Genomic DNA, 16,768 nt, shown 5'->3' with positions numbered 1-16,768 from the left:
GACACTACAGTAATCAGGTTATTCTCAAGTTATGGCGCAGCTACTGTAACCGATTGGTTACACCACTTTTGGGCTTCAAACTTCGGGAGGCCAATATTCGAAAATAACGATGAAATAAAGGAAACCGTCGAGTTCGGCCATCATATAGGTACTGTTTGGATTGCCGAAAAGCTAGACGTTGTCTTTTTTACCATTTAAGTAAGGTTGAATACAAAATAAGCTCAATGTACGGGTGCTACACGGGTTAACGCAAAAAATCACTGTTGAATCGCAACAAAATGAACCCATTTCTGAAATAGATGGATACTGGTAATGAAATGTCGACTGTCCCAGTTTTTTACCAATAGGGAGGAGTTTTTATGAGAGTGGCATTATGAAATTATTTTTTAAGTTCTCGAACAAGACGCAGCAACATCTAAATTGAATAATTCTACTTATGCTGAATAAAAGGTTCAATTTAATGCAAGAAAATATAATATATTTATTTTGACTATACCTATTATTCTAAGTATTCTTGGTTGGTATTGGGTTTGATAGTACACATAAAATTTGAATAACTTTTGAGAATTATAAGCGATGATATTTTTATGGCATGATACATCCGAAGGTTCAATAAAATATATTCACTAGGTTGTGATTCGGACTCATGTTCTCGGGAGTGCTTTAAAAATTATAATCTGCAGCGGTAGCACTAAATGCATGAAATTATATTGAGAACATTGATTATTATTATTTATTTATTATTTAATTAAATTTTGTATTGGACATATACAGCTTTGTTTTGATAAAAAAATACACATATGCATCTAAGTCAACTAAAAAGATATCTCAATTAAAGATGAAAATCAAAACAGTTGCGAAATGCTCCACATGCTTCACCAGCACGACGAAAAGCGCCAATTAAGTGTTGCTGCAACTACACACCGGATGGTGTACATAAAGCAGAATGTAGTTGCAACAAACCAATACTAGTCAACCAACCGGCGCAAGCATTGTCAGCCAATGCCAACTACTAGCCGGCCAGCGGCAGCCTTGTTGATGCCTTTGTGTTGTGGATATTGTTGTGTTTTGTTGGACACATACGTGCGCAATACACTATATCGTTGGCAAATGATGTTCGGTGCGATGGAGCAATGTGGCATTTTTATTAATCGGTTGCAACTTCACATAGTCCTGATGATGATGCGACAGCTGGGTGTTGGTCAGCAATGGAAGCGATGTGTTTGAAGTCTACGCAATAAAAACGAGAGATAGAGAGAGAAAACGAGAAAGAAGATAAACAAAGTGAAAAGAACACAAAAAGACGTTGCAGAAATGTTCGCCAATTTTCGGAAAAGTGCGCAAAATTGGCAGTTACAGTTAAATTGCTGCCACTTGTTAGCCTTGTTGTTGTTGTTGCGTAGTTTTTCATTTGGCCATTACCTTAGATTTGTCACGCGCCGCCTGCGCTGCCAGCAGCAATGGTGTTTGCTGTTGTTGTTGCTGGTGGTGTTGGGCCTGCAGCGGTGTGTGCTGTTGCGATTGTGGCTGCAATTGTTGACTATGCGGCTGCAACATCAAATGTTGTTGCAACTGATGTTGTTGTTGCAGCAATTGTTGTTGTCGTTGTAGTGCGGCCGCTTCGAGGCTATTAACATGCTCCAGTTCACGCTGTTTGGCGACGTAATCATCGAAGTATGAGTGTTTGATGAGCTTTTCGCAGGACCAACGCTTGGAAGGATCCTTGTCGAGGCATTTCTGGAAGGCAGACGTGGGTTTAACAAAGTTTCGGACTCTTTCTACTATCTACAGTTTCTATTTCTTTTTTTTCTTCGCTTTTTGAACACTTTGGAATTTCGTTTGCTACTATTTTTTGTGTGTGTATGTGTGTACTTACTTTGAGAAAGTCTATGGTGAGCGGATTTTGTAGTGATTTCGCTGGCATTTTGTCTTCGAGCGGCTCCAGCGTTGGCGGCACTGGCAATGTAATTCCCTAAAGACCAAAAAAAAAATCGCACGAAAAATTGAAATAAGGATAACATGAGGGCCTCCGGTCTTCTTTGATATTTGCGAGCAAAATGGTTTTCTTAATGAAAAATCAACTACCGGGTTAGCTAACCACAAGTTTCCCATAACCTAAAAACACTTTAAAACCGAATTTTGCATAAGAAAATAATCAACTATACTAATTATTTTAAGGACAAGGACGAATATTAGATTATTAAGAGAAGCCTGACAGCAATTGCTCAGAAAAAGCTATTGCTAACAAGCTTGGATCTCGATTTTGTGAATAAAATAAATAATTTTGCTCTTTAAGTTAGTTAAGCTAATAAAATTCAATTGTATAGCTATGTTAAAAATACTAGTAAAAAGAAAGCCATTAGTTCTGATCTACTTTCAGTCTTGGACAAATAAATATATTATTTTTGCATTAAATAAAAGTGTTTATTTGGTAATATTAGAATGATTGGATTTAGGTCAAATATGTACGGTTTTGTTCGATAACATATCGAGGGTAAATTCATAATGCCTCGTCCCTATTGGCAAAGAATTGGAAACGTCGATTTTCACAATCTACTCTTGTGACGAATTTTCCACCAGAAATATCATACGCCATAGACAAAAGCAGATGGTAACCACTTGGTGCCAAGTCCGCATCATAAGGTGTATGGATAAGTACCTTCTAACCATGCTCCCGGAGTTTTTGTTAACTCACTATCCATGTGTGTGGTCTAATGGAACACAATTTTTTTCCTATTACCCAAAGACAGCTTTGAGATACTATTTCCTTCAGACGGTGCAATTGTTGACATTACTAAACCAAAACTTTCCTTACATTCAATCCTCTTTTCGCTTAATGTTGTTGTAAGTAACCTTATTTTCATCAGCAATAACCATCCGCTTCCGAAATGGAAATTCGGTCCATAAGGGTGTTTTGCGTTAACTCATGTGGCAACCGTACATCGTTCTTGTTTTATATCCAGCCTTATTTAAGGGGTTTCAAAAGATTTATGTTTCTTGCCGATGTTTAGTTCTAGGCAATCGCCACGATTTCCATAATTTTACTATATTTTCAACCATTTGCCTTCCAGAGTGTGGTGTATATTTGAGATAAAAATTACGGGAACGAAATCGACGAAACAGAAATTGCACATGATTGGCTATGAAAGTGTCAGGACCAGAAACATTATTTACATTTTCAGCCGGCTGGCTTGAGTTTTTACTTTTATCGAAGAAAAATTTAAAAATATGCCGTATTTTTTCTTTGCTGGCGTCCATCTTTGAAGCGTCCTCATACAATACTGAGACAGCCAATCAAAAAACTGCCTGAGAATTTTTTTAGTATAAACTCTTACCTTTCTAAGCCATATAGTTTAATCCGATTGCACTTATGCATTGCGAGATATATATTACTAAAGCCATCTATTTGGAATTTACTATATACACAACCTTTGCACAAAAAGTTGGGTTGTTAGAATTTAAGGACCGTTTCATGGACTAGAAAATCATGACTATGACTATCCTTTTATGTTTCAATATTTTTTGTCTAGAATTCTTTTTTTTCAACGTAATAGTAAATAATAACAATTAAAACAAAATAAAGCTATAATTTTTCGACATGGTCTTTTAATGTTTTATTATTTATGGTGTTTTGATCCCTACTCTCTCAAGAGCGAAAGCAGCTGAAGAATTGCCGGTGTGTTATTCGGTACTTAGTGGTTAGTTTACACACGAATTATCAAAATAGACATAAGAAATATGTTACAAATTGGTCTTCTATATAATAATAAACGACCCTCGTTGGATCATTATTGTAATTAAAATGTGATTAAAGTATGGGTGGATTTATATAAAAATTTTTTTCGCGATCTAAATGGACCATTACTTTACTTACTAAATTATTCGAGTCTTTTTATATTGTGCTTTAAGATCATGGTATTTAGATATTTATTTAAGATTGTAACACTTAGAAACTTGCCTAATGGAAGTCACCAAGAAGGTGCAGGAACTAGAACAAAAAATCGTCTTTTAGATTAACCCAGATATTTGTATACAAGCTGAGAAGAATTTTGTATCCCGTTTTTATATAGAACAGGTTGAAAAGTTTACGCTCAGTCCTCCAAACTAATATATCCGACCAGATAATGCTATTGAAGTTATGGAAACCAAAGGTGAATTTATTTACGAAGATAGAAATTAATATAGGAGATTGCCTGGAATCGGTGGTAACTGCAAAGCTGAAGAACTTGAAAGAAAATACATCCTTACCCCAACACCTCGGTAGTCATACCTTCTACGAATCAAGGAATTTTGCCGATTTGAGACGGTCTTTCTGATCAATATTTAGAAAATCTGAGCATCACAATGGACCGTCGTTTCTAGTTGTGCAAGAGGGATCATTCGTGGTTTTACGAATATGAGCCTAATTACCTAACCTAGTCTGCAGATTTGCAAGATATGGTCAGGTATATAAAGAATGTAGATCAAAATATGACGCAATGACTAAAATCCGTCGACAAAGGTCTAGTGACCTTATCATAAAGAGGTTTAAAGACCGAAAATGTCGTCGTCCACTGTTGAGCAGAACTCCAAATAATATGTATTATTCAATTATTAGACATTATTGGACTGCATCTAAGCCAAATGAACTCAAAAGGTAATTCTATGTGAAGGGTGATAAATTAGAAATATAATGGAAAAAAATATCTACTTTCCAAACGGTTTTGAGACAAATGATCAATCTTCTCATTGCAACAATAAAAATTAGGACTAAAGGATATACTGTCCGACCCTCGTACGAAAATAAATAAGTTCACATTTTTCTCACCTTAAAATATTCATTTTGTGAGAAAATCTGTATATGCCGAGGCAGCAGGTCACCTAAAGTTTTGCGTATCAAATACAGTTGGTCCACATCGCTGCGACCGGGCCACAACGCCTCGCCGCGCACCAGCTCCGCAAAGAGACAACCGATTGCCCACACATCCACAGCGGTGCCGTACTGTGTATCGCCGACAAGCAACTCGGGCGCACGATACCAGCGGGTGGCGACATAGTCTGTGTAATTCTCACCAGGACCTGCAGGTGTTAAGGAAAAGAAAAATAAAGTAGTCAGATAAAATGAAAATAAGTAAAATAAAATAGAAAAAAGAGAACAAGGTAAATTTTTTTGGAAAAAAGAAAATGCCACACAACAGCAGGGAGCAACACAATGGCGGAAGCTGTGTGCTGTGGCACAATTGAAGATAACTATTTTCTGCCTGTCGCTGTTAGTAGATGCAAAATGTCTCCTCCTTCCCCTTTGTACTCACTCAACATGCGCGCAAAACCGAAATCGCACAGCTTCACTTGTCCCTGCGCTGTCAACAGTATATTCTCCGGTTTGATGTCACGATGCAGGCAGCCCTGCTTGTGGCAATATGCGACACCCTGCAATGTCTGGTAGACGATCTGTTTGGTTAAATGCTCCGGACAGCCTTGCGGATGTCGCTCCAATTCGTGCAACACTGTCAGCTCGCAAAATTCAAATACCAAATGCAAACGTCGCTTACGCCGAAATACCTCCAGTAGTGAGACCAGATTGGGATGTTTCAGATTCTATGTGAGAAAAGGAAGAAAAAAGCAAAGAACAGGTAAGGTGCATTAGTTGCGGAATTGAAATAAATTCAAATTGAAATAAGGAAATTTCCAAATTTGGGAAGGCAAACATCTGCTGACATTCGATGAGGAATGTGCCCAAGCGATTGGGAGGGAAAATTATAATATGGGTAGGTTTGTGTGTTTCTATTTCACTACGCAACAGTATATCTTAACTGCCATATTCACCAGTTGTCTGCAGGTTTTGAGTGGAAATTTGTAGTCAAAGCTTTTAGGAGATTTATATGTCAAGTGTGCCTGGGCTTTGTTTGATAATTTGTGTCCCAAACTCTTATTGTATAAAATATGAATGCCCGTACAAGTTTAGACTTTGATTTGTCTCACTCATCTCGATCGGGAGTATGAAATACACTTGTTGCACAGGAAAAACACTTTTATACCCTGAACAGGGTATATTAAGTTTGCCACGAAGTTTGTAACAGCCAGAACGAAACTTTAGACACCCTATAAAGAATAATCGCCGATATCAGAACACTATAGAATATACTTGTAGTTGCCATACAAACTGATCGATCAAAATCAAGTTCTTGTATGGAAATCTAGACATCTTTACGAAATTTGACATAGCTTATTGTCCATGGTAACGCAATCTCTGAACAAATTGTTCAGCTGGCATCTCTGTAGCAATTAGTGCCATTAAAACTGACCGATCAAAATCAAGGAAAATCTTCTAGGACTTTTTATTATTTATTTTACAATAGATTTCGGGAATCTTGAATCGAAAGTTTCGTTGCCAACAAAGTTTCTCTGGCGGTTGGCGATTTAGATTATAGTTTCATGATTAAAGAATGCATTCCCTATAGTCAACTAAAATCCCTTTACGATGGACCGACGTCGTGCTCTACCAAAATTAGTATACAAGACTCAGTTGAAGATTTTTTTATGTAGGGATCATTTAGAGTCGTCTGACTGTCGTTTATTAGAACGAACTTGAAATTTTTATAAGAAATTGATCGGGTTTCTGTTACACTTCCAGTAGATCAGTAGGGATGAAAAGGACAGCAAAGATGTGCTCAAAAATTATTTAAAACGAACATAGGAAGCTCTACGCAAATTAACTAAGGCACCACGATTTTCAGGAATAAAAGAAGGGGATTTAAAAACGAGCTAGATATGATTTCCTGTAAGATTAGGTTGGTTGCAAAGGGAGGAGCAGGATGCTCTGCGTTCTGCAAATAGTAGACGCTTTTCGGTCTGTCCACCATGAACAGTACCGTAATATCAGATTTTCTGTTAAAATCTCCCTCTATTAAAAAGTACTGCAATATTTATCACTACGTAGAGGCTGCCAATTTTCATGTGGACTGCATTGAAATCAGAATTCCTACTTTTTCGTTTTTGTTCTTTGACACAAATACGATTTCTTTTATCCTTACATTAAACAAAATATCTAGTTTTCATTTGCCTATTTGGTAAACATTAACATAGTTATGTAAAACCAGTAATAGGTATAATAATATAATAAAAATAGCATTCAATTAACAACGTTGAAATCAAGGTGAATACTAACTTTCAATAGTCGTATTTCGCGTAAGGCAATTTTTCTTATAGCTGGATCATCTTCGGATTCCACAAACCGTTTGACAGCCACTAAGGCGCCCGTTTCACGATCACGACATTTGTAGACGACGCCATAAGAACCTGCAAGACAAAATAGTATTTAGATGCATTTCAGATGCGCCTGCTTCAAAATAAAATAATACCCTCGCCAAGTCTACTCAATTTCTCGTAGCGATCCATTTTACTGCTACCCTGAGGCCTAAAAAATATAAATTAAGTTATTAGCCTAATGTTTTGATTAAATAGTTAAAGAATGAAACAGAAAATGTAGATACATATATTATCTACATATATACTAATTAAATATAAAGAAGAAAATATAATAAAGAAGCAATGGAAGTGCACAGAAACTAGCTTGCAATTGGTACGGATTGATTTTATTAGATCTTTTTTCTATTTTAAAAAAATTTTAATGAGCTGATGCTTCGGACAACTGATACTAAATAGCATTTATATTCATACTAATTTCTTTCTTCCTTGGTTACTGATGTATTTACGGTGCTTACGGTATGATTATATAACGGTGCGAAAATTTGATTGTACTATTTTATCGGTTGTATGATCGAGCGTGTGTAATGAAAAATCTCTAAAAATTCATTAATCACTTCTTATTAATGTACAAATTGAGATGTCTAGAATATCTTTTATAGTTTATAATATTGGCATTGGTCTTTTTGCCATGTGGTTATAGATTGTTAGTATAATATTAAATTGGAAAAGAGAGGAGAGAAAGATACAATTAACATAGGATATATGCTCAATCTTAGTGATCTTGGAGACGGGCCATGCTAGTTGCCTTCCCTCGAAATACGTTTTGCCGATCGCCGCTTAGCCTAACTATGTACTTAGTTAGGTGCAGGTAGGCCTTTATTGAAATTTACAGAAATTTTGCTTAATTTACTGCTCGGTTACAAAGTTCTGACAGAAAGTTTTGAATCTGTCAATCCCTTAATATTATACCTAGTGTGAAATTAAAAAAATTGTGATTTTTTCATAATTCAATATGTGCGTGTAACTCGAAAAGTTTTTAAATTTCTTCTTCAAAAACTTTAAACTAATTTTCTTAAAGTAGTTTTTTTTTAATTACCAAAAATCGTCTTTTGTAGACTGTCACGCTAGGTGTGCCCCTTAAGTCAGTAGCTTACCAACTATAGTTGGATTTTGAAAATAGATTGAAAATACGATCAGAAATCAAAAGGGGTTTTTTTAAGCTGCTAGTGTCACCACCGAATTGAAGATATTATTTAGAGGTAGCCGGACAGACACATTAGTTATAGTACCCAACGATCTATTGATCATTCAATTTTGATTAAGGAAAATGATGTGGGTTCTCAAGTAATATAGTAATGAATGCAGCGATCGCCGATATGAGATCGCCGTAATGGTAATATGTTGAATTCAGAATTACGACTTTGAGATCATTAAATACAAATCCGGACTGAGGTTATACTTAAAGTTGTGGGATTTTTCCTGCGATCATTATTTCTCGACAAGCATAAACCAGTAATAGCTCCTCATAAAATACATCGGGCTTTTGAGTGTGAATAAAAACAAATTGAGAACCTTATATATATTCGATAAGAAAAGGCTACACAACAACAATAAGAGAAAAAGTCAAATATATATGTATAAAGTATAAGGTTTAAAATAATATGGGAAAAAATATCAGAAAGGATTTGAGTAGATATGTGGATATCAAAAGGAAAGTAAGGCGAACTTTAAATCTTGTCATATAAAAAATATTTATTTCATTTAACGAAATAACCGACTTTATTTTTAGTTGTGTCTGTAGAATGCTTTATACTATATTGGTTAGTTAGCTTTAAATTGAAACATGGAAAGATCTCAGGAGTATAATTAACCTTAAATATTTTTGCAATTTTTTTTATATTGAGCGAAGTAGTCCTATTACCATAAATATTTTATTGTGTTTCATAAGTTCATATTTCTATCACCACTAAATAGCTAGTCACATCATTCAACCTAAAAAAAGGAAATTACCTTAAACTCAAACTTAGGCCACGCAGCAAATTGGCACGACGTGTTGAAACTTCTTTACGTGGCAGCATTTTATAAGGACACATCAAATGATTATATATTTTTTTGCGTAAACAATTTTTGAATTTGTATGTGTGCAACAATCAATTAAACGGTGATTGATATTAATAAAGTAGCGTGTAAAGCGTAAAAACTGCAAGCGGTTTTGTGTATGTACAGCGTTTTTCCTTTTAACCCTTAATGAAAATGCGTATTAAATGGTGATTGAAATCGATGAGCGCAGCGCAAAAGCTTTGAGTTGAGCAAAGAGTTGTAAAAATGAAATGTAAATTTTAACAACAGCAGCACAAGCTATAATACCCTTCACAGGTGCTCTTATAAATGGGTATAAAAAGATCATTTCCTTATCTTAATTTTGATCGGTAAGTGTCTTTGGCAATTATGAGCAATAGTGGTCCGAACTTAACAATTTATTCGGAGATTTTAGCCTCGGCTTTATGTCAAATTTCATAAAGAAACCATGTCAAATAAAAAAGTTTTAAATGCAAGAACTCGATTTTGATCGGTCAGTTTGTATGACAGCAATATGTTATAGTGGCCCGATTAAAACAATTTCTTTAATCGTTAAAGCATTGTAGTGGATAAGAATTTGTGTAAGATTTCGTGAAGATATATCTTCAAATGAAAAAGGTTTCCATACAAGGGCTTGATTTGGATGGGTTAGTTTGTATAGAAGCTATATGCTCTAGCCATCTGATCTGAACAATTTTTTCGAAGATTGTATCATGGTATTGAGCAATACTCAGTACCAAATTTCGTGAAGATATCCCTTTAAGTAAAAAAGTATTCAATACAAGGAATTTTTGATAGGTCAGTTTTTCTGACATTATAGCCTATAGTGGTTCGATATCGGCTAATCCGACAAATGAGCAGCTTCTTGGGGATATCTCGAAAACTGAGGGAATATTTCGCTTACATATGACAGACGGACAGAAGGACATGGCATCGACTCAGCTCATCATACATATGTACGAGTACTTTATAGGGGTTTACAATCACCGTGGTAAACGTAATACACCCTGTTCAGGGTATAAAAATGAGAACGAGCGGAGAGCAAGATATGAGCTAGTGCTTTATTGGCAAAAAGTGTTGAGAAAAAAATTAAAATAATTTTTCCATGCACTATGGAGAAAAATTATTAATTTACAGCAGTATATTTGTAAGCCGCTTGCACAAATTGATTTCTATTTAATACTTTAGCTTACACGCACACACACATATACAGGCAAATATTCGCTCACATGTGTAGAACACAACGGTATTTTATGTATATATGCATGCATATTGGTTTACAGTTATTTAATACAAACAGCTGCCCGCCGCAAAAATCAATAATTCACATATTTTTTTCACAAACGCAAAGAAAATCGGAAAATTTCTGAATCACATATTGCTTTTCGGCATTTCAATGTCGTGAATGTCAGCGATTTACGAAAGGTGATTGAACTGCGCACTTTGATCACACAGAGGTAGTAGAGTGGGGTGTCCACCAACCGCAGTGTTTTGTAATAAACTAATGCTGTTTTAATTACACATTACTTCTTCCACACCAATACGACCGCAACACACACATTCACATGCCTGTCACTTCACTTGGCGTTTGTTATGTGACCGTAAAATATTTTCGCCTTCCCTTGCAGTCGTTAAACTAGCGGTTTAGTGGCGTACAATAAACCACTCAGCTGTTCTTTGTTATTTATACTGTTGCTACTTTTGCGCCAGCAGGTGTGCTACACCTTCCGCTTTGCTTGGCCAGCTGAAACTGTTGTTATATTCTATATTATTCAACCCATTTTGCGAGTGTATGTGTGTTTTTGTCGTTATTACTTTTGTCCTTTAGCTGTATATTAAATTGTTTTGTTGTTGTTTTTGCTTTGTTTTGTTTGCTGCTTTCGAAAGCGCCGCGTATCATAGCAATCGTTGCTGTGATCGCTTCAACCACAACAAATCGTCAAGCTATGCGGTGGCGGTGCGGTAGAGCGCATTTAGCTGCTCTGTGTGAAATTGTGCTTTTGCTTTATGAAGGCGTGCACGTTGTTCTTGCTTTTTATTCATAAATATGCCAAGCTTTAGCTTGAAATGCGCAGCATTTATGGCACAATTGGTTATTGGTTTTTTTTGGGGGGTAATTGGTTTCAGTCGAGTTATTTTCCATAAATTGAACATGCTAATTAACGGTGCATTCGAAATAGACATTTGTGGCACTTAATGTTTAATAAGAACATGGAAAAAAGGCAAAATTATGATAATACTCCGCTTGGTGAGATTTCGAAGGCATTACAAGGAAAAATTGGAAATACAATTTGTTCTGTTATGAGTACATATATATATGTATACGGTCTTGTGAAAATAAATTCATCATGTTTCTAATCGATGGTTTCTAATCATATATAATAAAGTCAAAAATAAAATTTTGTTTTGCCGATTTCGTTCATTCTGGTAATATCGATGTCAAAGTTTCACCAAGCTCTGGAAGGTCAATTGTCGAAAATATCATCCGACAGACCATCATGTCAACACTTTTTCGATTGTCTTGGAGCTAAAAAGTTCACAAAAAACCATTTAGAACCATTGAATTAGGAATTAATAGGAATCGAAACAAAATCGATACATTTAGGGATAAAAAGTGGGTCACTTACATTAACGAAAGTCATCATGGTGAAATTGCGATGAGAGAAAAAGCTTCGACCAGCCCTTGATTATCTATTAATAAAATTATTTTTTTACCCGATTGATTTTAGATGAATATCTCAGAATTAGTGATGGACTGATCAACACAAAGAGCACTACTCTTAGAACTATTAATGTTTTTGTTTCGAATTTCTATCAAGTCTAGTCGAAAACTGATTTAATGATGCTATGTTTTTACCTTCACAAAACCAAATAAATTACTGACAGAAACGATTATTCAATACTGTAATTTTTTTAACCCCTTAATTCGGATCTGCATCGTTAACAACGCCAGGCCACTCACATCAATAGTATACCGCCAGATTCTCCGCGTGTTATGTTGTGAGGCCATTATGCATGCACCCTATAGTCCCGACCTGGCACTTAATCATTACTACCTGTTCCTGTCTATGGTGTATGATTTTGCTCAAGGAAAATTTGCATTACGAATATTCCTTCAAAAGGAAAACAAGTTATCAAACAAAACGTTGCATATTTGACTTAAAGCGGTTCATTGTAACTAAGCTAAGTACAATAAAACCCTAAATGTATGCAAAAATATTGCATATCTATTTACTAGAATATTCTAGTATTGTAAATATATATGTAAGTATTAATGCGGAAGTGTCTGATTATCACTTATACTGAAGTCATTCTTGTTCAGATTAGCTTTTCCTCCTCTTTTGGTATACATATTGATGCTATTTGGTAAATAGGGGTTTCCAGATGATATAGGACAGAGCTGGTTTTATTAGAAGAGAAAGGCAGAAAAGCTATAGGAAATAACAACTTAAAGGAGGTTTCAATTACGTTCCATTTTTATTTAGACAACAAAAAAATGTCTAAACTTTGCACAGGAAAATTTAGTTATTCTACTTCCAAACGACGTTTGAGAACTATTAAACATAAATAGCTATTAAATAATAACTCTAAAATAATAATACTTGTACAGCGATGAAGAAAAAAGTACGCGTATTTAGTGGGCACGTTGACAGGAGGACGGGTTTCGGATAATTCTTGGAGTCTGTCTCCAAGTGTCTTCTGGGTCACAGGTCCGCTGTACTCTTGCAGTTTAGCATTAGACAACTGACTTTACGTGAGCTTGGTCGCATCCTGCCGCATTTACAATGATTTTAACCGGACACTGTACATTATGCTAACAAGCGTCGAGTCTAAAAGTGTTGACGGACATCAAATGTCAGAGCTGTTAGAAATATCTCAACCCTTTCTTCTTGACTGACTCTGCTTCCGATAGAGGAAAGTTAAAACATCTTGGATGCCATATGGGCGCTGGTGCCAGATCCGAAACCTAATCTTACCAAACCTATAGCAAACCTACATTTGCTTAAAACCCTTATAATTTCTATAATGAGTGCTTTCTCAAAGCTGAGTCACCATCTCCACCTTGTTGTAGGTACACAATATTTATTCAGGTGTACTTTTTCGAAGTTGGTGACTTCTAGTGCTAATTTATAATTTTAATAAATATGTTCAATACTGATTTATTCACCGTTTAAACGTTTTTTTTATATAACTTTATGATACATTTTTAGGAAAGCTGTAAAAATGAATGGTACTGATACCATACAAAGTTGTGAAAAAATATTATGCTGAAAAGAAAATTCCCTTTGTGAACAAAATTGAGCTTTGTACATGGATTTTTTAACTTTTGAACTTAATTTTCTATCAAAATTCGAGTTTTAACTATCTTTTAGTTGTATACAATATCGATTTCAATCGCTGCCCATAAAAATTTCAAAAATTATTTTCGCAAGATAAATTTAATTCCGAAAAACGGAGAAATTACTTTTTTACTTAGGACTCGATCTCACAAAAAAAAAATTAAAATACCTTGGTCCAACAGTTAGCCGAGTGTTTTGGAGTGTAATTATAAATGTGTATAAAAATTGCTGTTTTGAATCGTTGATGGAGTTCTAAAATTACTTTGAAAAAAATAGATACATATCATAATAATAAGTACCAAGACAACCGGAGGACCGTCAGAGAGTTAATTTGCTGTGGAAAATATTTCCCGACCAATTAGGACGGCAAGATCGATCCCTAATTATGCTGCATGCAAATTTTTACTTTTTTTTATTTTATTGCATTTTGACTAGAAAAATCCGATTTCAAGCCACTGTAATTAATTTTGCCACGCCACTGTGTGCCACATGCACTTTATTTAATTTTTTTTTGTGTTCATGGGTTACTTGATAACCAAGCAATATATTCGATGTCATAAAAGTGATTTTTGAGAGCGAAAATTTTAAATTATATTTCTAAATAAATTTAACCATTTATTCATTTACATATGCTCTAACTAGTTGTATAGAAATTTTTAGTTTAATCATTAAAAAAAATATATACTTATTTTAAATTACACAACCTTTTTTTTTTAAACTGGCGAGGTTGTGTCATTCGTGGGCAATAATAGAGGAACGTTATATATTTTAAGTAAATGATTGTGATATTACACTACTGACAATTAATTAAGCACTTTTTGAACACAGAGCCGGAGATTAAGTATATACCAAACCGATTAGGTCAATCAAGATCGGAGCGATAAGCTGCAACTCTTCCGCGCGTTAAACGGCAACTGGAACAGTCAGCTGCTTTATTACCTCATTATATTACGGCATAGAATTAAAAACTCAATAGGTCATATTTGCACGCATGAAAATTGTAAAAGCATATAGACATATACTTATAACTACACTCTTATGTATGTAGATATATGCATGCAGGCATTTAGACGCTTACGCATTTCGTAAAGTTATATGGTTTAAAAATAACTATCTGCTTACCGTCGCAGCGAAAATAATTTCGAGAGCTCAAACATATTTCTTTTCCACTTTTTCGTAACGAAATAAACGAAATTTGTTATTAAGGCACGTCACACGTAAATTGCACTAAAAATAGTCACTAAACTTGCTGTTACCGAAAATTTTTGAATGGAACTTCTGACGTCAGAGCAAACTAAAACGCTCGTTGGTATGTGTATAAATCTAAAAATGTACAACAATTGCGTTTTTTTCTAGTTTTATCGACCGCCCGACAATGCTACCAAACGACCGATCAACTCAAGACGACTACACGGAATGTCCTTTCGCCAAAGTCCAAGAGTACTGACGTTATTCGCTGGCGAAGCGCGATATATATACAACAACAAACCATTGCGCAAACAATAATTATTGTATTTACCACCGTCAGTAGTGTTTGTGGTGGACAAACTGTAGGTGCGTGTGTATGACATGTGGTAAGTAGTGCTAGTCATAAGACGCCAGCTGCTTGTATACTGTGTCGCAGCGCTAATTAATGTGATTATGTGCGTGTATATCAATAACTAAGTATGTAATGTGTGCATACATGTATATGTGTGTTTGTAAGCATGTACCCCATTCCATTGCTTGGTTGGCCACATGCATGCAGTTGTTGAATTTCAATTAGTACAAGTTACTTATACGCCACGTAGTACCACGTGCTGTGCATATCTCCAGGTGCGTGTTGACATTTGTTGCGAATTCCGGACATATGCATACATACATGCAAATATATATATATACAGATATGTACTGGTGCGGTTTGATTACTGCTAATACTACTTTAAAAGTTGGTTTAACCTCGCTGCTCTTGCAATTCTTGGCATCGCCGCTGTGGTAGCATGTGCGTACCTGGTATTAAAGTATAGCGGCGGTTGAGAATGCGTGTTTACTTTGGTTTTCGAGTTTTTTCGTGTAATATTTATACCCTGAACTGTGTATATTAAGTTTGCCACGAAGTTTGTAACACCCAGAAGGAAACGTCAGAGACCCTATAAAATATATACATAAATGTCCGTCTGTCTCTCCGTCCGTCTGTATATATACAGAATAGTGCCTCTGTTTTCAAGCTATCGTTCTGAAATTTTGCAGCTGTCCTTTCCTCACTAAAAGCTGCTCATTTGTTGGAACGGCCGACATCGCACCACTATAGCATATAGCTGCCATAAAAACTGTACAATCGGAATCAAGTACTTGTATGGGAAACAGATATGTATTGTATTTGACCAGATATCTTTACGAAATTTGGCATGAGTTATTTTCTAAGGCAACAATGCAATCTCCGAAGAAATTGTATAGATCGGATGACTATAGTATATAGCTGTCATATTAACTGAACGATTGGAGTAAAGTTTTTTGCCTGGAAAACTTTTTTGTTTTGATCGGAATCACGTTCTTGTAAGGAGCCTTTGTATTTGTGAAGGGTATTATAGCTTCAGTGCAACCGAAGTTAACATGTTTTCTTGTTTTCCAGTTAATTAAGTCAATGTTTTGTTTAATAGCAAGTTTCATGCTTGAGAAAATGCACGGTGTAATTATACGGTTGCACGCATGGAAATTTCATATAGACTCAAGAGAGCTATAATGCAGCTAAAGCAAGCATAGTGGATGCCTACTGACGTGCAGTGGCAGATCGATTGATCATATATTTGAAACACAAGTTAAAATTCATTCAAATGTCCGAACAGCACGTATTGATTAGTGTGAGAAACTATCCTCTAAATATCATAATGGGGCAAGATCAAAAGATCAGTACATAAAAGCGCTGCATAATATTCACATCGGAGACCACATAAACAAATCCGAATTAGAAAGCTTGAAAAAAAGTCCACCTGAACTTAATTATTTCCAAATATTAAAAATCTTGACTCCGAAATGTCAGCAGAATAGACTAAAATTAATAAATAAATAATGATCTTTCGTTGCCAGAAGGAAATTTGAGAAATGTGATGGGAACTAATACGCTAAAAGTGGGCGTTATTAGTAATATTTTTGATCTTGACAATCTAAATTTATCATGATTA

At 35.3% G+C, this 16,768-nt stretch overlaps 1 protein-coding gene across 2 annotated transcripts; it reads right to left on the bottom strand.

Annotated features, from left to right (window-relative positions):
• Nucleotides 1-723: 723 nt before the first annotated feature.
• LOC106614857 (cyclin-dependent kinase-like 4) lies at nucleotides 724-15,033 on the bottom strand. Of its 2 annotated transcripts, none has more exons than XM_036371045.2 (8): nucleotides 14,730-15,033; nucleotides 7,341-7,396; nucleotides 7,148-7,278; nucleotides 5,292-5,577; nucleotides 4,808-5,058; nucleotides 1,877-1,972; nucleotides 1,423-1,737; nucleotides 724-1,230 (listed from the first exon to the last, which is right to left on the bottom strand). In XM_036371045.2, exons 1-8 carry the CDS (start codon nucleotides 14,762-14,764, stop codon nucleotides 1,096-1,098), a joined length of 1,305 nt encoding a protein of 434 aa, XP_036226938.1. In that variant the 5' UTR covers nucleotides 14,765-15,033; the 3' UTR covers nucleotides 724-1,095. The 2 variants fall into 2 exon arrangements, with proteins under 2 accessions (XP_036226938.1, XP_036226936.2); XM_036371043.2 differs by lacking the exon at nucleotides 14,730-15,033 and adding an exon at nucleotides 9,199-10,341.
• Nucleotides 15,034-16,768: the final 1,735 nt, after the last annotated feature.

This window comes from Bactrocera oleae, chromosome 3, assembly GCF_042242935.1.
Source record: "Bactrocera oleae isolate idBacOlea1 chromosome 3, idBacOlea1, whole genome shotgun sequence".
Classification (NCBI taxonomy): domain Eukaryota; kingdom Metazoa; phylum Arthropoda; class Insecta; order Diptera; family Tephritidae; genus Bactrocera; species Bactrocera oleae.
This window is presented reverse-complemented; position numbering and strand designations above follow the sequence as displayed.

Excerpts from the sequence above, each read along its gene's own strand:
- LOC106614857 (XM_036371043.2), bottom strand. The coding sequence starts at position 9,281 with ATGTGTCCTTATAAAATGCTGCCACGTAAAGAAGTTTCAACACGTCGT. Across the intron at positions 7,397-9,198 it reads GGCCTAAGTTTGAGTTTAAG|GCCTCAGGGTAGCAGTAAAA; the intron begins GTAATTTCCTTT and ends TATATTTTTTAG. Across the intron at positions 5,578-7,147 it reads GCGAAATACGACTATTGAAA|AATCTGAAACATCCCAATCT; the intron begins GTTAGTATTCAC and ends TTTCTCACATAG.